Raw genomic sequence first — 25,061 nt, forward strand, 5'->3', positions numbered from 1 at the left:
TTTTTTTTTGTTGAATTCATTTATTCTCTTGTTTAGAAACAATGGTTCCAATTTCTGTCACTTTGTCAGAAATAACCAAGCACAAATCAGCCACTCGGCTCCGTTTTGGGGCCCCTCCGCACACAGCCGAGAGGCTCAAGTCGCTCACTCACTCTTTTGTCTGTCTTTGTCTTTCTCATACATACATATTTACACACACACGCGCGCGCGCACACACTGTTCACCAACAAGCAGCATCCACATGGGATTTTGGTGGCACGGTAGAGATACTGTATCATAGCAACACCATAGCAACACTGCTCACAGCGGAAACAAAAATAAAATAAAACAAAGCCAAAGCATTGCCATGGCAGAGCAAGCTTTAGTCTGCTATTGCTTTCGCCGGATGCTGTGTGGAAAAGTTTGCATTTCAGCATATCAATATGATAGGAAGAACCTGAAAAGCTCGGAAGTGTGATATCTGCCGGCGCAGCACAGAAAGCGTCCAGTATTACAGTGGGGTTCGAGACGTCTGAAACCACTTTCCCTCCGATTTCTGAGACTTCTGGACGCCGCTGTAACACAGGCAGTACGTATACATCTACAATGCAGATACCCAGGAACGTCCATGCACACACCCACTCATGCAAAATTTCAATCAAGCTTCCCAGAAGCAGTGAAATGGTCACATGTCTTAGACATTGTATAAAATGAAAAGAATCAAAGGAACAATGATACCTTATAAAGAGATATTATGACAATGATAACTTTAAAATAACATTTCATTTAGATAAGATTAACGCTGGCAATAGTGACAGAACTAGATCAACAGTGATATCCAAGTCAACGTGTCCAGAACAGGGTTAAAGCAAATTTACGGACCCGATGAGTGTTCCCGCCTTCTGTGATCCCGATCCCCGATCACCTTTCACAATGTAGCGCTGTCGTGTATCCATGTTGTACTGGTCTCGGTCATTCCTATGGATTTTTTTAGAGCACAGACCTTTTTTGCGTCTTTACAGTATGTGTAGAAGGCTCTCTAATAATTAAGTGCATGCTAAAGATGTGGATATGTAAGGAGGTCCACTTTGCATTAGTTTATTGATGGATTAATCCGTTAACAAGTGTAGATTAAGTGTCCTCATCAGATAAAGTCAATTTTGTTTTTTGTGACTGGGGTGAATGTGTCCTGTTTTTCAGGTCTATCCAATAAAAAGAGAAATTGTTATGACTAGTTTCAATCAAATTGGTCATGTACATTTACATGCGGCACTTTAAAGAGATGGAGTTGGGACAGATTTCAATCAATATCTATCAATACAAATACAGGTATACTCAAGTATGACTAACTTCCATACCCACTTTGATTATACATGACTGCAAAATCAGTTATAATTATCTGTAGGCTTCAGTTAGGTAATCTATTACAATAAATAGTCAAATTAAGGTTTTGCAGATTCAACATTAACCCTAACGCTATGGCAACCGCCTCATCATCATCATCATCATCTTCCGCAAGATACTGGAAGATTTTGAAGAAGGACCTGGAGTAATAAATACTGAAAATACTCACTGACACAAACTTATCCTTCCAATACCTGCACATAGTTAAGAACCAGTTATATGAAATTATAAGAAAATAAAATAGGCTGGAAACTAATGTTTGTTCTATAGTATAAAAACTAGCCTAGAAAATAAATTAGTGTTTTAAGATGCCTGTACAGAATTGCATGACAAAAAAATATTCTTCTCTGTGTGTGAGTGTGAATGACTGTAACTCAGTACAGTATGGTACAGAAAAGCTCTGTGTGGCTCAGCAGCATGGAAAGACACCAAAGTCCATTGTCTGGATGATTCCCCTCCTGGATCACCGGCTCTCAGGCCCGCTGGCTCTGGCAGTCTGACCCCAAGACAAAGCTTGTTTTCCTGGGGTTCAGATCTTGGCCTCAGTGCTCGTCTGATCTAGAAGGTGAAAAGAGGAGCGGATCCTCTGGGCTTCATTAACACAAAGATGACCAAAGGCCTTGTTGTACCATTCTGGAGATCTTCCCCTGGAACAGGAAATAGAAAAATAACGCACATGAGCGATTGCGATAGTTGAGTAAAACCGTCAGCGTGAGAACACTTGAAGTCTGCCCCGCACCTGAGGTCCACTCTGGAGATATGTGTGAGCCGGGTCCTCTCCATCCCACAGGGCTCGAGGAGGTACTGTGACTCCAGCACAACTCCCCTCACCGCTCCCATGCGTGGGCTGTCGTCATGTTCCACGGACACACACACAAGCGCACAAGAGCCTTTGCACATGAGGTCTGTGCGCCATGATCTGAGAGGGCGGAGAGTCATGAAATAAAGGGCATTAAATGCAGGAAGGTGATATATTGTTTGGTAACTTTTCTATTGGGACGGCAACTGAAAACTATTTTCTTGATTAATTGATAAATCATTGGTCTATATGAACAGATATCACCAAAAGACAATGAAATAAGTCCATCACAGTATCCAAGCTCACATCAATTGTCTTGTTTTGTAACTGTCCAAAACTGAATTTACTGTAACAACCTCTCTCATGCTATTTTAGAAATGTGTGTGTACATTAGGCAATATTTGAGGAGGCTGCTTTGGTCACTTATTGTATTGACATTGTGCCTGATCACAGCATCTGAAATGCTACAGTATATACTGCTCAATAATGAAGAGACGACGACAACTTAAACACACGTAACATGCCAAAATAAATTCCGTTCTCCTGACCTTAGTACCACATAGTCACAGTCGGGTTGAGGTGCCATGTTGCAGCAGGAATACTGGTACACATCTGTCTGTTTATCCAGCGCCTCCAGAACCTTCTCCTGCTGTAGGTCAGTCTGCCACAGGGGGCGCTCTCTCAGCAGCCGCTGCAGCACCTCAGTGGGAGATGCGGGCACCTCCACACACACTCGCCACTGCCTCAGCGGGTTCCCGTCTCCCACCTTACGCACAGACACAAGGTGTGTTAGACTTATTGTGACACTGTGTACAAACGAGCTTTATACATCATATTATTGTGTGTGATTTTAATATGTATGACAATGTCCATGTGATGCTAATTAAAACAAATAGTATAATAATTAGAGCCCGACCCATATGGATAATTAGAAGCCGATGCCAACAATGATATTAGGAAGTAAAAACTTTCCGATACTGCTATATATATATATATACCCTTATATATGTTAAAAAACTAATTTGGAAATGATTCCTAAGATGTTGTTATCAAACCCATAAAACCTTTATGACAATGAAATGTAATTGAGGCTTTATATTTGACAGTTTAACCATAAACTTTATTCTAAATAACCATAAATAAAAAGAAAACAGTTGTGCAACCAAATATATAGAACTGGAATTAAGAAAATAAACATTCTTACATAAAGAACAAACATAAATGCACAACTTTTCTGCATTGTTTATTCTGTAAAATGAAAGTTTTCATACCACCAAATGTAAAAGCCAACGCCGATACTAATATGTCTGTGAAAGGCTCATATCGGCCATATATATTGATCAGGCATAGACCCTGATTCAGAAATTCAGTGACTTCATACCTTTTTGAATGCCAGTTCTGGATGGTCAGTAGTCGGGCGAGACACCCAGCCTTTGCTCTTATCTTTGGCTTCTTTCAGCAGGCTCTGGACCAGGCTTTCCACGTGTGCATGATAGGACCCTTCCTCGTCCTCGTCTTCTTCATCCTCATCCCCTTCCTCCTCGTGAGCCTTGCACAGCTCGTCCAGAGGGGGCACCATCAGCTCAGCCTCCATGTAGGAGTTGCGAGACTGGGTCACCATCTCCTCCGGGATCTGGGGAGCAGCCGGAGAACGTGCAGCGTATAACGTCACAGCGGCAACTATCATGTTTAAAGCTGAAAATACACTTACGGCACATTTTAAAAACAGGAACATTTTAATAGCCAGTGTCGTCTCAGTAACTCATTTTGTAACAGGGCAGTAGTTTCTTCTGTGGGTTTAGAAGAGTGAGCCGTTTATGCTTTGTATGAAAACTCCTCAACCCACATTAAACTCAAAAACACATGGTAATCAAGCCTGTGTTTCTTGGTCCCTGGAGGGTTTTTCACTGACAGCAGCAGTACATACTGTACACGCTGACAGTCTCAAGGTGATGATGATATACCGTCTCAGAGTCGAGCTCATTAAACACACTTACACTGTGTCCTTGGGCGACTCAGGGGAAACATCCCTCTGCCTTGTGTAGTAAATTATTTTTGTCTTCATTTCATATACAAAGACGTGGTCAATCTCTTATTCAGCTAAATGAATTGCACATATTCAGCCGGTCATTTATCATATTTCGCTGTTATGGGAACAACTAACAAACAAGCCAACTGCTGCCAATCGTAAATCCTGACCTGAAACAGATGCTGGCACTCAGCGATCATGTGTGCCAGGCCCTGGGTGGCGGCCAGGTTCTCACTCAGGTCTTTCTGATCGGGACGGCCTGTGGTGTACTTCCTCTGGATTGACCTTAACGAATCAAATCACACAGAATATGCCAAATATAAATCACATGAATTTACAGGGCAGGTCAGAAGAATGCACTTAACATAGGAGAAGCTTGATGTGTCAGGCGGCAAATCACATAGAGGAAAATAGCTGAACATAATAACAATGACAGCAATATTAATATTTACCGACATTACTTATACTACTACTACTTTCACTGCTGGGCACAAATGTAATAATAGCAACAATTAAAAGGGTTTAAGTCAAGGAAGATAGTTACAACAATATAATAATAATAACAGACTTCATTGAGTTTTATTCTCATCAAATGTGCACCTTGGTGACAGCGTCTCGTTCTTCAGTATGCTGAGGTGGAAGAGCGAGGGTCCCAGACAAACGGCCAGGTTCATCGGCGTCATCTGGTTCTCCTCCACCAGTGAAGTGACGTCGCGCAGGAAGTAGAGCAGCGTCTGCAGAACCTCCCTGTTCTCATCTGGCATCAACAAAACGGCCGCTCTGACGGCCTGCAACCGCTGCTCCTTCGGGACATCTAAAGAAAAGGGGAATTGAGGAGGCATGATGGATCAAAGAAAAGGGAACAATTTGCATGTATCTATTATTTGATTATTATTTACAGTATAACACAGTTATTGTCAGTTGCACATGAAAGCTGTAACTTAGTTTTGTCACTTATTTTGACTGCGTTGTACTTTCTGCACCTACAATGTGCACTGCTTGTGACATATTGTTTGCTAACCTTTTAATTAGGACTGCAACCAAGGGCTTTTATCTTGATTAATCGATAAACCATTGGTCCGTATGAACTCATATCACCAGGAAAAAAAAATGTCCATCACAGTATCCCAGCAAATGTTTTTGCTGTCCAAACCTCCTCCAAAATTAAAGTTACTATTGAATATACTATATTCCTACTATCAAACCCCCCCCAAAAAAGGCAGAGGCTGTGGCAGCTGAGTTTGGCTTTGTTGTGAACATGGCGACAGGGGTTTCTCGCTCAGCGGCGACTTACACTGGTAAATGTGCAGGAAGGTTTCCCCCAGCTTGCTTGTAAGCAGAGGCTCAGGCAGGTCCCTGAAGAACTGTTTGACCATGTCGGCCACGTCGTAAGCCGACTGGTCCTCGTAGCTCACAGAGTCGGGCGACAGCTCACACTGCTGCCGCAAAGCCTGAATGCGAGACTTCACGCCGGATTTGCGGAACAATCCCACCTGAGAGGGAAAGCAGCAAAAAGCCAGCACAGCGAGGGATGAGTTTCAAAACAAACGAAAAAAGTGTAAATGCAAATCACCAACATGAGCGCGATGAGGAGAAAATGTACAGACTCCAATCCAGTCTCGTGAAAACTTGTTCTCTAACCTGGTCCAGACAGGTTGTTCTGAGGTGGCCGAGGGCCTGCTGTAAACACAGAGGGAGCGGAAAACCACAGCGCTGGACATGCACGATGAGGGGAACACCGAACACACTCCTCTCTTTGTAGTCCGGCACCTTGATGCGCTTCATAAACTTGGGCACAGACCTGGGAGCAATAGACGGACCCATTAGTGGAAGTGTGCGCTTTCGGTGTCTAGCTCTTCATGTCGATGCTGGTCAACAGAATTTCCCTCTTGGGGATAATAAAAATGAACAGGACTGGTCATAAACAACACAAGGATGTGCTTGTGTTTGCCTTCGTTTCCTTAGTTGGCACGGAAGATCGGAAATAATAAGGCAACAAGAATACAACAAAGACTTCTTTCATATTGTTTGTGTGAGAATATGGTGAAAGCTGATAATAATAAAAGGGAGACAGGTCTAAATTAGAAGTTTACAAAACTGTCAGACACATTCCATGTCCACCACATCTTGTAAATTCCCTAAATTGTGAATCACTGGTTGCGAACAGGGTGCGTGGCAGTGTGTGTGTACCCACCACGTCCAGCCGTGTTTATTAGACATTGAGTATTTCTCCATGATGGCGGTGAGGCGGAGCAGAGAGAACTTCTGCAGCAGGCTGAGCTGGCCTGCTGATTGGCTGCTGATCTGCAGTGAAGACGCCGGCTGGTTGAGATGATCAGAGGTTCTGAAACTGGGCCATCGCAGACTGGGACGGGGAGAAAAATGAATTAGGAAAGAACATTAGACGAGGCCTGGAGGTTTGCAAAGCAAATTTGGTGAGTACATTACTACTGTCAGCCAAAACTATGATAACAAGACCCGAGTTACAATAAACCCAAATGATCTGCTCACCGCGGTCTTGTCAGTGACGCCCCAACTCCAGAGTCCCGCCTCTCCCGACTGGTGCCCGTTGAATCGGTGTCATTCAAGGAGACTCCATCTCTCTCGCCTTCACTGGGGGTGGTCCTGCCCTCCCCTTCCTCCTCCCCCTCCCCGGTCTCCCCCTCGGGCAGCACACTGCGGCTCCAGTGGTCCACTATTTGTTGCAAACCGCTCACGTGCTGGATGATGTCATCCAGGTGAGGGAACAGGTTGTCCTCCTTCTCTAAGTCCAGCAGGTCTCCTGTGCTGGCGTACAGGTGTGAGCCCGGCACGTTGTCATATACACTCACCCTGCTGCCCCGTGGAGCTCCGGGACAGGGGGGCTTGGAGAGGGGTTTATCAGACCAGGGTTCACCCGGCCCGTTGCTGGGTGGAGAAGGATGAGCGTGTGTCTGGCGGCCATTGTTCCTGTCACCGGGGGAAGGCGCCAGGCTCTCTATGGACAGAGCTTTTGGAAAGGTGCCGGGTTTATGGTCTTTGGGGATGTGAATGAGGAGGTTTTCATACGAATGAAACTGGTTTCTGCCAAACTGGCTCTGTCCTTCAGTCCTTTTGCCCTGAGACGGCAGCTCCATATCCTCCAGATACATGCTGCTTCTCTTGCTGGCAGTCCGGGGTTTTGAACACCCCGGCTCCTTCACATTGGGCGCCACTGTCTCAGTGCTGGGGCTCACTCTCACTATGGATTGGGCTTTACATTCATCGGTGAGTGTGACATCTGAAGTGTCACCATCACTTTGGTGGTTGTGTTTAGGGCTGTGTTCTAATTGGCTGATGGGTGTACATTGGAGCATCTGCAGGGCGTGAGGCTCCTCCCCCTGTAACACGGGCTCACTGATGACCAGCGGTGGCCTGCGATTTGAGCTTTTCCGCCTTGTCGACGGCCCCCAGGTGCGCATTACTTCCATTCTGCGCAAAAAGTCTTTGGCTTTGCTCCGCCCTCCTTGCCCGTGGCGGCCGCTCTTGATTGGCAGGGAGTTGTAGTGTTGAAGCTCGCTGGGTGGTTGGTAGGAAGCGGAAAGGGACGCCATGGATATAGAGTCAGCCATGGCGGAGGCCGAGTCCTCACTGTGCAGCGAGGAGATTTCCGTGATCTCCTGCTCGCTCAGGTCTGTCAGGACGCTCTCGATGCTCACCGTGCTGTGCAGACCCTCCCCCTGACCCGTCGGGCTGCTTTCGTTGGTGCTGTCCAACAGGAAGTCTTGTAGACGAGACCAACGTCTGCTGCTCCACTCGAACGTCCAACGTTTACTGATAGCCAACGGGTCATCTTCATCAGAGTCATCACCCTTACAACAAATAAAAGGTGGTAAACACAATGACTCATGGAAAGACAGATTGATTCATTGGACAAATTAGCAGTCATATATATATATATATTTATAAACACTAATAGTCATTGTGCAGCAGTGTGTATTCCTCATTAATACAGTTTGAATAACAAAATTCTTATCTGACAAAAATCACCTGGACCAAATGCAAATATGATGCATTATTTGCATGTGAAAACAGTCTGAATGTCCTCAAATGGTTCGTCCCCATTCGTACGTTGAAACAACAAAGAATTGATCAGCTTAACGCAGACCACTAAAACTGTATATAACAAGTGATTAACAAAATAAATGTGTCTATTCCTGACAGCTGGATAAGCAAAGGTAGACAAAGGCAAAAATGGAGAAAAAAAAATAGCTTACTTTCTTTTTGGGGTGGCTGACATCCAGTTTCATGGAGGCACACTTGTTCAGAGTATTTAGACGTCTGCAACACAGTCAAAACAAGCATGTTGCTGAATCAGATCTATTCTGGCTGATGCTCTGCGTTTGCTTCCCTCTGCATTACACTGCCCGCATTCATATTGTCTTACTTTTCACTAACACCTTCCTTTCCTTCCTCCGTCTGATCATTCACTCTCAGACAAGCCCCTTTGATCTGCCTTCCTTTTCTGACTCTGTCTATCCCCTTCTCCTCCCACCCTTGTTCCTTCCTTCTCCTTCTCTGGCATCACTCTGCTGGGACTTATCCTCACCCTCAAGGAGTGCATCTTCCCCCAAATCACAGCTGGCTCCTCCCCCCGACTTGTCTCCCTCCTCCCTTCATCTGTCACTCATTTCCACCCCCCCTTGTTTCACTTCCATGCTCCAGACTGCTGGGGGCACCTCCTTACCAAAAAGTCTTTCTGCAGTCTACGCCCGCCCTTCCCATCCACAGTCTCCCTCGATCTACAAACCCAAGGGACGTGAACAGCAGCTGGATAGGAGGGTGGGGAAGGCGGGGTCATTAAAAACATGTTTTGGGGCTTGTGACCTTTGTCATTTGAAAGATTTCAGCCTCTAATTGGACAGTAGGGAATCCTCATCTGTACACCGTTTGTCTGTAATCTCGTACAAACTGACAGACAAGGGATTGCTTGTTGCCAATAGGAAGCAGCAAGCTGTCATATTCTTCCTGAAATTAAACATTCAAGCCGGAAAATACACAGAGGGAGCCACTGTCCGAACCCTGTATTTCTCCTGCAGCATGGTACAAACAATTCTTGACGCCATACAGATGCAGAGATCTATGATCTATGCACTAAGTGTTGTTGCAAGCATGAGTCTATAATCTCAAATTCAGACAGTTCTTTACAGATGTAATGTTGGTCTAAATGCAAAAAGCAGTGCGTGAACAAGAGAGACCTCATTAGCTGTGTTTTACAGCCCCTGAGGCAAATCTCCGGGGGGGGGGAAGAGGACTGATGTGTATTCTCTTTCAATATATCTGTCAGGAATCGCTAACGCCATAATTACCACACCCTCCTCTTCCGTAGTCATAGGGGAGGTGGGTGTGAACAGTGAGGAGGGGAAAAAGATGAGGGCACGGTGGGTTGTGTGCCGGTGCACGCGGGGGAATACTTCAATGAGAAGAGAATAAAAGATTTGAAACAGAATGATTGTAGAGGTGCGCAGGGGTACTGAAAACCCACACTCAAAAGCCATCTGGTAGAATACATTGGCTTCCCCTCACTCCTTCCTTGTTACCCTCAAACCCCCCCCCCCCCCGCCCTGTTTTGCCCCCTGAGGGTCTCTGCTCTTTGAATGGGAGATCAGAGCGTGGCAGCGGGGAGGGGAGGTGACGGGATCAAAGGCTGGGTGTCTGAGTGGGAGACAGGGATGGGGAGTTCATTAAGGGTCAGGGTCAGACAACGTATGATTAGTGGTTCGCACCAGGCCGCGGGGACAAGCCAGAGTCCAGAACCAGTGGGACCAGAACAAGGGTTCTGTGATTTTGAAATGGTGTTAAATGTGCACACTGAAGGGGATAGAGGCAGACAATGAGCTGTGCATGTGTGTGGTTGCGTTTTTAAGTGCACTGTATGAACTGTATGGACACGTGTGTCCGCGCATGTCTCCTCACCGACATAAAGGCTCCACCAGATCCCGGTCCAAGAAGTCATGGTCCCTTTTCACAGAGGGAATATCAATTGGAAATTGAGAATCTGTAAGAGGGAGTCGGGCGACAGGAGGAAGAAGAAGAAAATGAGAGGAAGAGAAGAGACACAATGAAAGTTTTGTTGGTTAATGACTGGCGGGAGACAGGAGGTAGCACTTTTCTCTGCCAGTTAACTGTTAATGAAGTCTGTGAAGTATATGGCACAACTGCTGCCGCTACAGTTAACACAGTCATCGGCATCTGAAGTTTACAGAACACGCGAAAGCACAATTTTCAAAACCCCAAAATAACTTTCCACACAATGCCAATTGCCAAAATTACTCAAGCCTTTTATTTTGGTGCTTCTGGTTGTGTGTGTGTGTGTGTGTGTGTGTGTGAGGTGGCAGGCTGCAGGCATCATGTGCACCCGGAAGCCGCCACAGAGGCGCAGAGGCCGGCATCCATAACCCAACATTACTGGAGCACACAGCATTTGTCAGAGAAGTGTAGTGTGTGTGTGTGTGTGTGTGTGTGTGTGTGTGTGTGTGTGTGTGTGTGTGTGTGTGTGTGTGTGTGTGTGTGCGTGCGTGTGCGTGCACGTGTGCGTGTGTGTGTGTGTGATTGGGTTTATGTGTCCGGCTAAAGAAGGACTACTGGATTTTAAGAGCAGCTTCTTTGATTACTGGGCCATTTCCTGTTTGTGCCTCAACAGTGTGCGGGCCCAATGGTCACATGAATGAATGAGTGAATGAATGCCTATAGTTTAATCCAGAAAGGTGGACGTAGTGAGAAGACTGGGGAAAGGAGGGAGGATAGAAGGGTGAGTGCAAAGAGAGAAAGACAAGAAGAAAGAAATACTAAGAACACGCCCGCCATGACAGGGAGATGACTGAGAGAAAAGTGGTGGGCGAGTCGAGGGCAGGCTGGAGGGAGAAAGGTGGAATACAGAAGAGAGAAAGAGAAGCTGTGAGAGTCCCAGCAGAGATAACAAGGCCTTTCCCATGACCCCTCCCTCTGGACAGGAACTGAAGCCTGGAAATAGAACGCAGCGGCCCAGAAGACAGAGGATACGAATATGGAGGGATGAAAGAAAGAGAAAAGAGGAACAGATGATGGTGGAAGAAAAATAGGAAAGAGAGAGAAAGAAAATTTGAAGCAGGAATGAACAAAAGGAGAAGCAGGTCTTTGTGTGAAGTAAGGCAGCTGGGTAAACTCTGGACTTTGGCTCCTCTGTGTGTGTGTGTGTGTGTGTGTGTGTATTACCTTCATAAAGCTGGGCGTACTGTGGAAACCCCGCTGCTCTCAGCCAATCGCAAGCCTCCTTAGCCTCAATCTCTGTAAAGCAAAAATAAAGCAGTAGAGGCATGTTGATTACACACAGATTTTGATTACAGTAGATTAGAATATCACACGATTTCAGAGGAGGATTTGTGCACACAATGAATTTTCCTTTGGGAAGCTCAGTGAACTGATGTCTTCTCTCAGGCCAACCACACGAGCAGTGATACTTATCTAATGTGCTCGAAACACAAATAAATCAAGAGTCAAGGAAGGAAAAACACAGAACACAAAACTGTATTTGTCCATTATCCCTATTCCAGCTATTTTACTTTCCATACGGGGGAGGAACATCTCACAGAATTAAACTTCCCTCTGGGAATTCACTGGAATGATGAGATGAGGGGGGGAAAAGCTGGAAGTGAGCCAGAGAGGGCTGCACATTATCTATCATATAGGAAACAGTTTACACGGCCTGACATTAAATATGTTGTACTTCCAAAATGATGTATGCACTCAGATGAACCAGCAGTCAGGTTTCAGCTGTCGATGCATAAATTTTAACAGGCCTTGAGACACGGCACCACACCCCATTAGGGGGTGCTGCCGCCAGCATCACGAGATGTTTTACGGGCATTTGTTTTACTACTTTTTTCCGCTTGCATATGTATCGCTCAGACTGCGAAAGTGGCAGCTCTTAAATTTGCATGTGTTTGTATATATGTATATATATATATATATAAATATATATATAAATATATATATGCTTTCTTTGGTGCTGACGAAGACATTTGAACGATCTTGGTGCCAAAAATGAAGAATTAAGGGAAAAAAATGTTTGCAGATTAAAAGATACAGTGTAAACATAATATATACGCAGAGACATTTATTCTCACAAACACACGCATACACACATGTTAAAAAATAACTGCAAAAATGAGAGAGAGGGGAGGCTAGGATTTGTAGGACATATACACACTCAAAGCAAGATTAAATGAATTATGTGAATTATGCATATAGGATGAAAAGACCATAATTAAGACAAAGTAAGAAGGGAAGGAATTGCTATAGAATCAGTTTGAAAGTTCAAATTAAAGTCAACTTGCACACAAGGTTGTAAAAACCCTATTTCTACATCAGTCTACAGTGACTGCTCTTATTCCATAGCTCTTTCACAACACCACTGGTTCGCTCTCGCTCGTCATCGGTCTGAAGGTGCTGGCAGTGAATGGAAGCATGGAGGCACCGCAGAAGCGCAGGGGGGGGGGGGGGCAAAGTTCAGCAGGGCAGTAAAAAAGAAGAGAAAAGCCTCCGTTTTCACCATCAGAGATGAGAACGGTAACAGGAAATGATCCTGTCACCACAATCTAGCAATTACGTCCCTCGACCAACATTCTCAGCATAGCTCCTCTCTCTAAATCACATATGAGGCAACACGAGGGTAGATCATGAATATATATATATATGTATAAATATATTTTTGTAAGATGCTGAAAAATAGACCGAGAATTTCCAGAGAGAAATATTTCACGGGAGCGTCAGGAAACGCAGAGCACTGAAGACTTACTTGAAGCCCTCATGGTGCGGGTGATGACATGCTGCTATTGGGTTTCCTTCACCCAGACTGGAGTTCCCTCTCCATCCATTCGCTACACTACCCAGCTTTCCATCCGGTGGCAGCTCCCTGCGCCGTCTTCGTCGCTGCCTTTCCCTTGTGTTTACAACTCTGCCTCCCTCCGCCAGCCTGCCCCATGCAGGTTTTCTCTTCCCTCTAATTTTCTCCTCAACCTCCTCTCTCACACGTTCTGCTTTGTTAGGATCCACATACAATATCTCTCTATTTTTACACCCCTCCCTATTTAACGCTGCGCCATGGACTTCTTTTCTTCTTCTTTTCTTTCTTGCCTTTTTAGTGCTCTGGTCTTTTTAAATACTGACTATTACTTTTTCTTCCTTTTCGTAATGCTTAATTCAGTGATTTCCTCCTGTCTTTGCATTTTCCTGAATCGTAACCTCATCTCACTCAAAAGAAAAACCCTCCTTCACACATTTCCCTTAATCCATCTGTCGCCTTTGCTTCTTTCGCTGACACTTCCTCGTCCTTTCTTCCACTTTGATCCATCAGAACTCCACATCTTCTTTGACATGACCAGAGCCGCTGATGCCCAATCGCATCTCCCGAGGCAACAGACTGACGACCGGTGGACGCTGACTTCACTTGTCAGCTGAACCTGCCGGCAAGCAAGCCAGCGAGGAGACTCTGCCCTCGTCCTCTCTGTATGCGTTTCCTGTGCAATACCACTGACCAGATCCACGCGTGGGAGAATGCAGTGAACACGAACACACACACACGAACACGAACACACACACACGAACACGAACACACACGAACACACACGAACACACACGAACACACACGAACACACACACACACACACACACACACACACACCCACACACACACACACACACACACACACACACACACACACACACACACACACACACACACACACACACACACACACACACACACACACACACACACACACACACACACACACACACACACACACACACACACACACATACACACACACACACACACACACACACCCACACACCAGCGCAGACGCTCAACACAGTCCAGATGTTGCCCCCAGTGAGTCAGAGAATTCAAAAAGGATGAGACAGGCAGACAAGTGGGGTGGACAGACCCTGTGAGAAAACCGCAGCGAGGAAGACACATCACATCTTTACAGTAAAGTGTTGATCCTGACTATTCCGGATACGTTTCCATTAAAACAACATCAGCGAGACACACGACTGCACAGGTTGCACTGTTCCTTCTCAACTGTGTTTTCATTTTGAGTCAATCTTACAAACAACGTTGTGGTAAAATTTAGTTGGAAAGATTTTTTTATTTTTTAAGAATCTATATTCATGACAACTTTTCAAACGAGTTTTAACCAATGAGCCGAGTGACACAGACAGGCAGGGAAAGGAGGGGGGAAATGACTAGAACAAAACTTGTTGACAGTAAAAAGGTCTGCACGAAACTGTGAATTTGATTGCACCAAAATGTTTTGTATTCTAACGCAAGGTTGCCGATTCAAAATGAACAGTTGCAGCAGGGTCTCAGTCATAAATGACACAGTTGCAGTATTTTCATATGAGCTTGTTTGCAAGTTTTCAAAAACATTGCCAATTTCTCCAAAACTTTTTACTGCAGAATAATTAGGAAAAACAATTCACTTCCTCCTATGGTACCAGAGCTTAAGTTTGGGATCTCCTGTATGGCTCAAAAATATATTTAGGTAAATGCTCCTGTGAATTTTCATAGATTTTCACTTCTGGTTGTTGTATAAACTGCAGACTGCTGGTTTTGCAGCAAATGAGCTGCAGGCTGTTGCACACACAGAGGAAAATAGTAAGCTTAGTATTTGATACATAAATGAATAGATTATCACATAATTGTCAATGCGTACCTCATGCTACATAGAACCACCTTTTCTTGCAATTAATTGAGAAGTAATCAGTGCTTATAAAGTCAAAGCAGTCCCCAGATAAAGTTTTTCACAAAGTTGCGTGCGTCATCGCGGTGTTTGTGAATATGTTACCGCCGCTGCGTCTTTGTGTTTGCGCCCCCAAAAAGTGCCAAGGGGCAAAGCTGCTGTCAACGTGGAACAAAGCTCTACTATTCGTCCGCGCGGAATTTAATCAAGAGATTATTTAGTACACAAACATGTTATTAGTGGGCCACAAAACACACAGACGCGCACAGCCAGACAGAGCTAATCCAAGCTGCCGACTGTGCTTCTCCTTCCATCTATTCCATGGCGCTGCAGTCCTGCTGTGCCGAACAGGCCACATGACAACAGGCAGCAGACCAGTAGAACAGCAGCGGGGAAGGTGGACAGATGGTATGTGTATCAGAGCATGGGCGTCCATGTATGGGACAAAGGGGCTGTAAGGTACTTCCTTACATAATCGGGTGCCCGCCGTGTTACATAATACACATAATACAAGCACCTCGACATCCTTCCTTTTTTTTTCCGAGCATGTGCCTCCGTCTTCCCTCTAACTTTCATTTCCTCCCCCTTTATTCGGGGGCCAGCGACCTTGACTTTCTGACAACCTTCTCTCTGTGTTATGTCTCCTTGTTACTGGGTCTCAGGGACCCTGAGGTGCCTTGGATGACATCAGTTCCTGCTCTGAAAATTCCCATGCGTCCAGGGCGGCATGTGAGCTAAGAACAGCAACAGGAAGTCCTGAGCATGTCAGTGGGACTTAGCTGGGATAATTGTAGTGAGGTACACCAATGGATAATGACTGGAGTAACAGTAGAGAGCACGTCCTTATTTAATTTTACAAAGTTCTGTTCAAATTTGTTTGGTTTTTTAATAGGTCAAATCAATTAGATAGGAATGTGTAGATAGGCATGAGTCATAGTACTTCTACAAGACTACACACACGCACACACGCACACACACACACACACACACACACACACACACACACACACACACACACACACACACACACACACACACACACACACACACACACACACACACACACACACACACACACACACACAGGATGCCTGGACAGCAGCAATATTCCCACATAAGCTAAAGCACTTAGTCCTACATGTTTAAAAGGTCACAAGGAAAGAAAAAAAGTAGTAAAGAAGTCAGAGGAGAAGTGATGGGACAGAGGAAGGAAGGAGAGGGGAGGGGAGGGAGGGACGCTAAAGAGGAATATGTCTGTCCGGTACCGCATGGTTCGTCTGCAATGATGTTTTGCCCTGAGGAATGTACATTAAAACAGAGTCAACACTGGCATGGAATCCGTGCTGCTCCAGGGAATATAATATGACATGACTTGCTGGCAGTTGATCATAATCATTAACAGCACCGGGGGTTATGGTGGGATTCAGCCCACTGCAATAACAACTTGAGATATGATGAGATTGTATGAGACACGACAGAACGTGATTACGTTGGGTGTTAAGATATGTTCCCTTTTCTCCAGCAGAGGGTGTTGAAGCAACGTGTGACAGCAGGGCATTTACATTGCTGTCAAATAATGATGTGGCTTCAGGCAATGGTTACAGGAACAGGTGGAGGGAGACGATGTCTATGTGCTAAATGTAATGATTTGAGCATTCATTACGAGTCGGCTGAGTGGAAAACCTTTTGTGCTTAGCTGAGTGAGTCATAGTGAATGACAGTGAACTATTACATTAGCAATTTCCGTTAAGATAAAATGCAGACGGGTGACAAATTAAAGGGAAAAAAGGGGAGGAGCATAAGGAGTGCTGCTTCCATACTCCAGGACGCAGGGTCACGGGATGGTTTGAGGAATAAGTAGAGTAGTTAAGTAAAGTAAAGAGAAAACTAATTGAACTTTAAAAATGAACATTGAAGTGATTTTTCCATGGGTATAATATGTCAATTTTCACTGTGTACATTTTGGCAGGCCATAGCAGGAGAACCACAAGTGTAATGATTACTTGTATGATGTATGGCCGCATGCCATTTAGGTGAGCAAGTTCCAGGGTCTTGGCACTGTGCATGTGGGCTCACTGACACAGCATACATGGAGAACGTTGATTGAATTTGTATCATATGTGCATTTCCTGCTCAGACGAGGGAAAATATCTGATGTGAAAACGGCCTTATTTTAATTGTTCGCAGCTGAGAGAGCAACTCCTCCGTTTCCTTTGTGCATTGCATCCTGGGAGAATAGTGAATAGCATGCTGACTGTTTTGAGTCTTCTCAGTTTACTCGGACTGTGTACTGAAAACCTGCTCACCCTTGGAATTGTTATGTATTTGGTTCATTTCCACCAAACGTTCCAGGAACTTTAATTTCCCAAGAACTGGATGTCCAGAAACTTTCCCAGAGTTCCTCCAGCACATTGTGATTTCCGTTTCCACAGCTGGGCCAAAGTCACAGGAGGAGGATCAAGCCAATTAGTTTGCTGATGTAGCAAAAGCTCAACGATCCCCTTTCACATCATTTGTACGTTCACTAACAAACAGTCTGATGAGGAGAAAATGGAAAACGACGCCTGGACTTTGCCTTGTCATCAGACCATTGGTCATGAAATCACTTGGGCAACAAGTCAATGCAATGTGTTTGCAGGTAAAGCGTTTTAAATATGACTATATGCTGTGGAAAACTTCAGCGTCCTTGACCAATCAGGCTAACACAGGAAGTTCCTTAACCAGGATAAAGTAAGTCCCAGGCAGGGACTCTTTGGAAACCTGAGTTCTTCAGAAGTTCCCGTCCTACAGGTATCTGTGGAAAGTTCCTGCAGTGGAAACAGACTTGACGTTGTATTTTCTTTTAACCTCACTTACGTTGGCTGCTTGGGGGTGAGCATGACGTTATTTGTGATCCCAACACTTGCATATTATTTACCTTTTGAGGCGATATGGTAAACTTGTTTCAAGGCTTGTTTCCTGTATTCACATCCACAAGACGCAGAGCAACATCATAAAGAATCATCATAATTAATACGGAGTTGTGTTTCTGGCCACCGGATGAATACAAATGCAACATTCACTCTCCTTTTAGCCTTTTCGTCTTCACCAACTATTGTTTATTTGTGCTCCAGTGATCCACTAGCTGGTTGCTGACTGTCATTTTGAAAGCATCAAGGTTCAACGCCATGTAGCAGCGTCACAAACGGTCATTTGTTCCATTGTCATAATAAATATTTTGACAATAGCTGCTGTAAATTTCTCCCCCCATCTACACATAAACCATGTGCATATATAAATCAAAACGGTGGGAGGGGCCATGTGCTGTAACATATGAATCAAAATCTTCTGCTTTTAAGTAGGATCAGATGTTATAGGTCACTGAGTTCTTTTTTTATTTAAGTCTGTGTGACAGTCGACCAGCTGCTGAGAAGTGGAATGCAACTGGGGAGTGTGTGTGCGTGTGTGTGAGCGAGAGAGAGAGAGAGCGAGCGAGAAAGAATATAATTGCTGCAGAAGAAGATGAGAATATTGAGTGAAAGTTAAATAAAGTAGTACCATCATCCAAACCCAGCACAGGCATCAACTTGCTCCTCCGTCTACATTCCTCACCTGCCGTAACTGTCATGGCTCTCTCGCCCTCAAATGTGTGAGCAATGGGGAGAAAGAACAACACCACCTAACACAAGACTTTACATGTTTCTGCTTCTTCATTTGGCAATTCAGGACAAAAAATTATCCCAAAGTCACTGTCTGATGTGTTTTAAGTTAACATCCCTGGCCCCTAAAAAGATGCCACTCGCTGTACAGAGCTTAGCGTACCAACATCGCGCCTGGCGATGCCTCCGCGTGCGGCGGAGGGAAACTCATCTTCCACGACAAATTCACATGCACAGAGCAGCAGCCAGTGGATCAGGCCAACCGCCTCTGCTGTGACACGAGTCATGAACACTGGGATGTTCTGTTTAGTCCCCGGGAAACACGAGTCATGTGACAGGAAGTTGAGGAAGTAACCATGGAATACAAAGCTTGACGGGTTTGGTAGGGGAGACACAGACAAAAACAATAACACCGCAGCGCTTCGGGGCTTGTTATGACTTGTTTGAGATTTATGAAAGACATTTTTGGAGGAAAGAATGGCTCCATATGTCCAACTGAGTAAAACCAGAGGGGAGTGGGAGTATTGGCAATGTCTAGTGTGTATGCTCCTGCCAATAAAGCATGCTATGATGAAACAGAAGATAGATATTTTACTTCTAAAAGTCAGTTCGGACCTTGTGAAAACCTCTGTGGGATGGGGAAAACGCGGACAAATCATCAATGAGAAAAACAGAATGTCACATGATGAAGCTGCAATGAGAATCTCCCTTCCATTTTCTTTATCAAAGCTTATATTGTTCAATTCTGCAGAAATATTTCTTCTCCCGTCTCTGAATGGACAAGCAGATGAGGATGGAAGTGGGCGATCTTGACATTTCATGGCATTCACACTAATAAAATGGATCCGTGCTAAGCTCACAAACCAACAGGAAGATTCGAATGGCGAAATGGCGAGGTCACTGTGCTGCCTGATCGAATAATATCACACTTCTCTGTCATGTAGGGTCTCTATCATGCATGAGGTAATTGAAAAAGAATTTAATGTGAGCCTGCAGCATGGCAGATGAGGAGCTGGTGTCCGAACAACGCAGATATTTCTCAGAGTGAAGTTAGTCAGGCGATGGTCTGCAAGGTTCTGGAGGTGATACAACAAATCTATTCAGAAGAAACCATCCAAAGGAAGACGCCGAGATTGTTTCACTCACATAAGTGATTATCGACACATTGAGAGATGATAAAAGCAGCAAACAATGGAAAGGGGTCACTGAGGCCGTCACATTCTATCATGCCAAAGATATTGCGCTGTTAAAAACTTCGGACAATGTCGGATTTAAGATGCACGGTACATTCTGTCTTTAATGGGATATTTGTGGTTTAAATGGTGTCAATACTCCATTGGCTGGTTTTAAGTCTGGATGTTATCGATAGAACATTTCAAATTTAGGAAGAAAGTTGTATTAAAAAGATTGTACTGTGATTTTTGAGGGGAATTAATCCACGCAAGAAAAGAAAAGGGTAGATTCATAAGAAGCTTTAAAAAATGAAATGGTAAGATTAAAAACCATGATGGCAGTGTCAAGCCTATTTATGTCCCACGAAATAATACAATCCATGTGAAACCAAATCACATCGGTTGATTGATAAACAAACAAACAGCTAACTAACAATTAATAACTAGTTCTAATTCAGGCCACAACTCTCTCTCTATCTCTACCTTGTTCCAGCTTCCGCAGCAGCTGCTGGCGCGCAATGATGCGCGAGAGGCGCAGGGCCGAGCGCCGTCGAGGGGTATCGCCCAGCCTCAGGTAGAAGTCCTGCACGTCGGGTGTCATGACCTCCAGACAAGTTCTCTCATTGGTGCTGTCGCCATCGCTCTCGCAGCCATTACTGTCGCCCGGGACACTTTGATCCATACTGTCCGAACCGCCGGCGCCAGTCTCCGCACTCCTGCTGTCTGTAACACCGGCGCCGTCCGCGCTATCGTCAGAACCGACAGTGCCGGCGCTCTGTACAGTGTCCTCGCTGTCGGCGATGGCTACACTCATTTTTCCAACATCCACAGCAGCAATAATGTCTTCATCTGTGTGAGTTCCTGCTGCGTTTGAATTGTCCGCACTGTCCAAATTGGTATTTACTGTCCCTTCATCCCCTGCAGCATTGGCCTGGTCTGCACCTCCACCGTGTGCTGAGGCAGACACACCGTCCGCATTTACTGCAGTGTCCACATCCTCCATGACGGTCACACTGCAGTCCGCAACCTCCATAACACAACAATATGATCCTTCCTACGCTGCAAGACGTCCACCCTCTCGCCCTGGTGAGTTTTTGTGTGAACACTCCTTGTGAATTCCTGCCTCTAACATGCCCTCACTGGAAGCCGAGTCAGCCTCCCCGCCCGCCTCCTCCCTGCAGCTCATCACAGTCAAAAAAGCAAACACACGCCACCTGATTCAGATGACACACACGCACACGCACACGCACACGCACCCACAACCGCTGACCACTCAGCTGAGATGGGTGGGAGAGTCACAAACTCTTGCTTTCACAAAGTTTTTCCTTCGGTCACATGAACAGCAGCCGCTGGCAGGAGAGTTAAGGGAACAGTGCCCTGCTTCCTGCTGCTCTGTGCTGCCAAAGACACAATTTGGTACGTGCCTAGGGCATATGTGCGCGCGTGTGAGTGTGTGTGTGTGTGTGTGTGTGTGTGTGAGAGAGAGAGAGAGAGAGAGAGAAGGGCATATCTGGGATGGGAGATGTGATCAGAGAGGGGCTGGTCCTGGACTAAACCACAGTCCCACGAGCCACATCCCAAATGTGGAAAGGGAAAAGGGCAGAACAATAGGGAGTGTGTGGGTGTGTGAGACTGTGCCGAGGAATGTACGTAAAGACCAAAGCTATTGTTGCTAATGCTGTGTAGGACTGTAATGCTATTGAGAAATATATCATCCAAATCTACGCCATCAAGCTCCCGCCACATGACATTTATCATAACCGGTCCAGCACATAATTTATACACCGCTCACTCGCATTCCCCGCTTGGGCCCCTGCAGATAGCGGCACGTCCAACCCCAAAAACATCAGCTGTAGGGCAGCTGCAGCGGGCAATGCTGATGTCTGCAATGTGTGACTGAATGCTGCCATACAGTTACCGAGTTAGCAGATAAATGTATGGAATGCAGCGAGAGGAGGAGGAGGAGGAGGAGGAGGAGGAGGAGGCAGGTTCATACTTTGACCTAGTTTGGCAGAATAGTGATTTGCCAGGACTAAAGGATATAGGGGGTGATTTTAATTCATTTTAGGGAGGGAAGGGGGTAGGGGGGGTAAGAACGCTGTGGGAGGGGGGGCTCACGTGAAAAGTAGGTCATAGCAAAGTCAATTTCAGGTCAGCAGTCTCTCACACACTCACACACACACACACACACACACACACACACACACACACACACACACACACACACACACACACACACACGCACCTGATCTCAAAGTATTACACAGAGGCGTTTTCGTCTGCTGGTCATACAATGTCAGAAAGGAGTGAAATGTGGATTAGCAACAGATCCCAAGTCAGTGTGAAATATGAAATCTGCCATTTGATTCGACTTCATTAGAGTGCCCTCTTGAGGCAATCTCAAAAAAGACCAATATCGGCCTAACTGACAGAATAGAGAACCACTACGCAGAGCACTGAGCGAACATTACAGTGCCACTGACGCAGGGCACGAACGAGCTGACTCAGTAAAGTGACGCTGAGCTAAATCGATGTGTGTTAACGCACGGCGCCGTAGTAAGCGGTCAGTGATATTATAAGTCTGTCTCAGTTACAGCCGGACAAGACGGGGCCGAGACTAAACATTCAACATTCAACACATTCATTTTCATATACAGTCTATGGGAGAAACACAGGAAGATTTTCCTTTTTGAAACCTTCCTAAAAGCTTAAACCAAGATGACTCCTCAGAGTTGTTGATAGCGCCTTGAAGCTCATCTATGAAAGCACAAAGAGGCTTTCTGAATGTGCCTTTAAATAAAACTCACTTTGGTCGGCAGGAAGCCCCGAGACTGAAGCTCTGAACACAGCTCATTGAGGTTTTGACTCGGTATCTTCAGTAAAGCAGTCAAAGACAGGCGAAGTTTAGGTGTGGTGGTAAACTAACAACTACACAATGACGAACGATGCCTTGTTGGAGGGAGGTGATTCAAGGTAAACGCTCACACCGAGGCAGCTAAGACCCACAAATCCCGCCCGCGGAGGGAGATCCGACCCCGGCGGCTTAAATCTGTGGGATTGCGGCTAAATCCAGGTGCTATTCTGAACTCCCCAAACACAGAGATGATTGAATGGAACTATAAATAATCTTCACCGGGGGTCGGTTTCAGCAGTTGTCTTAAGGACCCTGATCTGTCCATTGGTTCATACCCATTACTTCGTTTCTGTCACATCGTTTGGACTGTCTGTTAATGACTGCTGTGTTCTCTTTTTGTTTACGTTGATGTGTTTCTTCGTGTAACTGTCCTACTTTAGCTTTGTGGCCGAACTCCAGGTCATTTACAGTTTCTTTTTTAATTTTGATCTCCCCTTGAACATCAGAAATAAACACATTCCAGTGATTTAAAAAAAAAAACTGAAATGACAAACAAACACATGAAGTAAACAGTTTATAATCAAAACAACATTTGACTAACTCTCCACGTGGGTATTGCATATTGTTTTGATTAATTCATAGAGAGGGACATTTACTGCTAAACGAAAGCGCAAGGGGTAAAGCCAGATGTGCAGGACCCCCCCCCCCCCCCCCATCCAAATGTGATCCGGACAGATGTGAACCGTGTGCCTTCTGAGCTGATGGGTTAAGCAGTGGGGGTGGGGGAGGGGCTGTGGGTTTAAGGGGGTTTGGGGATCTGGCTAGAGGACAGAGAGGATGAAAGGGTGAGAAAAGAAGGGCGGAGAGGATTACCGGGGGCAGCAGGTGTTCCGCGATGCTCATTTGACCGATATTCCTGCTCCACCAAAGCAAAACACTCATCAAAGGTCAAATTATCCAGCAGCGCTTTGCCGGTTACGCACGCGTCCTGTTGGCACAGCGCTGCGTGGTTGTGTGTATGTTTGGGAATGTGCGTCTCTTCATTTGCTTAAGAGGCACAGAGCATCTCGGTGATTGTATTAAACCTTGCAGACATAGCATCTCTTTGCATTTCTCTCCCTCTCTCTCTCTCTCCCTCTCTCTCTGCATCTCCCCCTCCTCGCCTCCACTCGCTGTCCTCCCTCTCTGCATGACGCACAGCTCAGAGAGGATGGACGTGATGACTCCGCGCATCCGGGCCCCAGTAAATATAGAGCACAAACTGACCGACCCCTGCACAAACTTGTTGGCGCATTGGCGCGCGTCCAAACAACAAACGTGCGTCTAAAAAAACCCCCAAAACCCCTACACGACAAGTTAAATTAATCCAAACTACACTCGCTCCGGACACCGTTAGACCTCGGGACTATAGGACAAGAAACAATGTCCGTGTGGCATCTGAAACCCGCAGGATGGACTCTGGACCCACTGCGCTGTTTTGGGCACTGGATTTGACAATGACCTTCCCAAAATATCAGGGCGCGCGCTGCGCATGCCTCCACCGGCACGGCCCGACACACTCTCCTTTCACACGCTTCTGTTACTCAGCAAAGTTGCTTCGACGGGGGGGGGGGGGGGGGGGGGGGGGGGGGTTGTGGAGATTAATAAAAAATGAAGGGGAAATGACCACCTCCGACGGAAATGTTCACACCAGAAGGAATATCTATTTCACTTGTAAGAGCCTATATGGCCAAAGAAGAGAGCGCGCACGTCCCTTGCTGCACAGACCTGTGTGTCAGTCAACGTGGGAATAAACTGTAGCCTATTGGAAATGACGACCCCCCCCCCCGTCTCTCTGACCTGCCAGCCGTCGCTCCCGGACATTCCTCCACAGCAGATCCCAGGCCCTGGACGTGGAGTCCCGCAGCTGCTCGCTGATCGACCGCCGCAGCTGCAGCCTGGCGGACCGGCGCCTGGTTGTCATTGCGCGGCGACCGGACGCATGTTCCCCCGCAACCGAAAGCAGCAGCGGTCCGTCAACGGCCGCCGTTCCCCGACGTGTTAACTCCCACCAGGGTGCGAGGGAGAGGCGACCGGGCCGGGACGACGCGCCCCCCGGCTGCTGCGTCCGGCTGCCGCAATGGTCGTCGCCGCTTCACCTGGTGTATATATTTAAAGAAATAGAAGGGAAAAAAACGCGCTCCGTTCGCGCTGCGTCACGTCCCTGCGGCAGCGCGGAGGCGCACGGCGCGCGGCGGGCGGCTGGCACGACGCGGACCCCGCTACAGATACACTGCTTCGAGCGGATGCAGCATTGCTCTGCCTCCTCCTCGGGCCGCGGGCAGACTCACTCATCTGCTCGCGGGGCGAGAGTGAAGAAATGTTTCATCACAACTTCTGCATGTGACGAGGCGCGCCAGATGTGAGAGGCGGTTTCCCCATGTGCAAGGCTCTCTCCCTCTCTT

The 25,061-nt window shown here is 46.2% G+C and overlaps 1 protein-coding gene across 3 annotated transcripts; it reads right to left on the reverse strand.

Moving 5' to 3' along the window:
- On the reverse strand, positions 1 to 25,061 carry LOC118300744 (stAR-related lipid transfer protein 13-like). Of its 3 annotated transcripts, none has more exons than XM_035625426.2 (14): positions 24,457 to 25,061; positions 11,424 to 11,495; positions 10,146 to 10,227; positions 8,447 to 8,510; positions 6,723 to 8,041; positions 6,406 to 6,576; positions 5,853 to 6,012; positions 5,506 to 5,704; positions 4,812 to 5,025; positions 4,382 to 4,496; positions 3,564 to 3,815; positions 2,731 to 2,948; positions 2,123 to 2,302; positions 1 to 2,030 (listed from the first exon to the last, which is right to left on the reverse strand). In XM_035625426.2, the coding sequence occupies exons 1-14, from the start codon at positions 24,578 to 24,580 to the stop codon at positions 1,913 to 1,915; spliced, it is 3,288 nt and encodes a 1,095-aa protein (XP_035481319.1). In that variant the 5' UTR covers positions 24,581 to 25,061; the 3' UTR covers positions 1 to 1,912. The 3 variants fall into 3 exon arrangements, with proteins under 3 accessions (XP_035481319.1, XP_035481318.2, XP_035481320.1); XM_035625425.2 differs by lacking the exon at positions 24,457 to 25,061 and adding an exon at positions 20,247 to 20,946; XM_035625427.2 differs by lacking the exon at positions 24,457 to 25,061 and adding an exon at positions 13,006 to 13,788.

The sequence above is a fragment of the Scophthalmus maximus genome, chromosome 2, assembly GCF_022379125.1.
Source record: "Scophthalmus maximus strain ysfricsl-2021 chromosome 2, ASM2237912v1, whole genome shotgun sequence".
Classification (NCBI taxonomy): Eukaryota; Metazoa; Chordata; class Actinopteri; order Pleuronectiformes; family Scophthalmidae; genus Scophthalmus; species Scophthalmus maximus.

Coding starts and splice junctions, on each gene's coding strand:
- LOC118300744 (XM_035625425.2), bottom strand. CDS start 20,796: ATGGAGGTTGCGGACTGCAGTGTGACCGTCATGGAGGATGTGGACACT. Junction 8,511..10,145: donor CTGGTGGAGCCTTTATGTCG/GTGAGGAGACAT, acceptor ACTGTGTTGCAG/ACGTCTAAATACTCTGAACA. Junction 2,031..2,122: donor ATCTCCAGAGTGGACCTCAG/GTGCGGGGCAGA, acceptor TTCCTGTTCCAG/GGGAAGATCTCCAGAATGGT.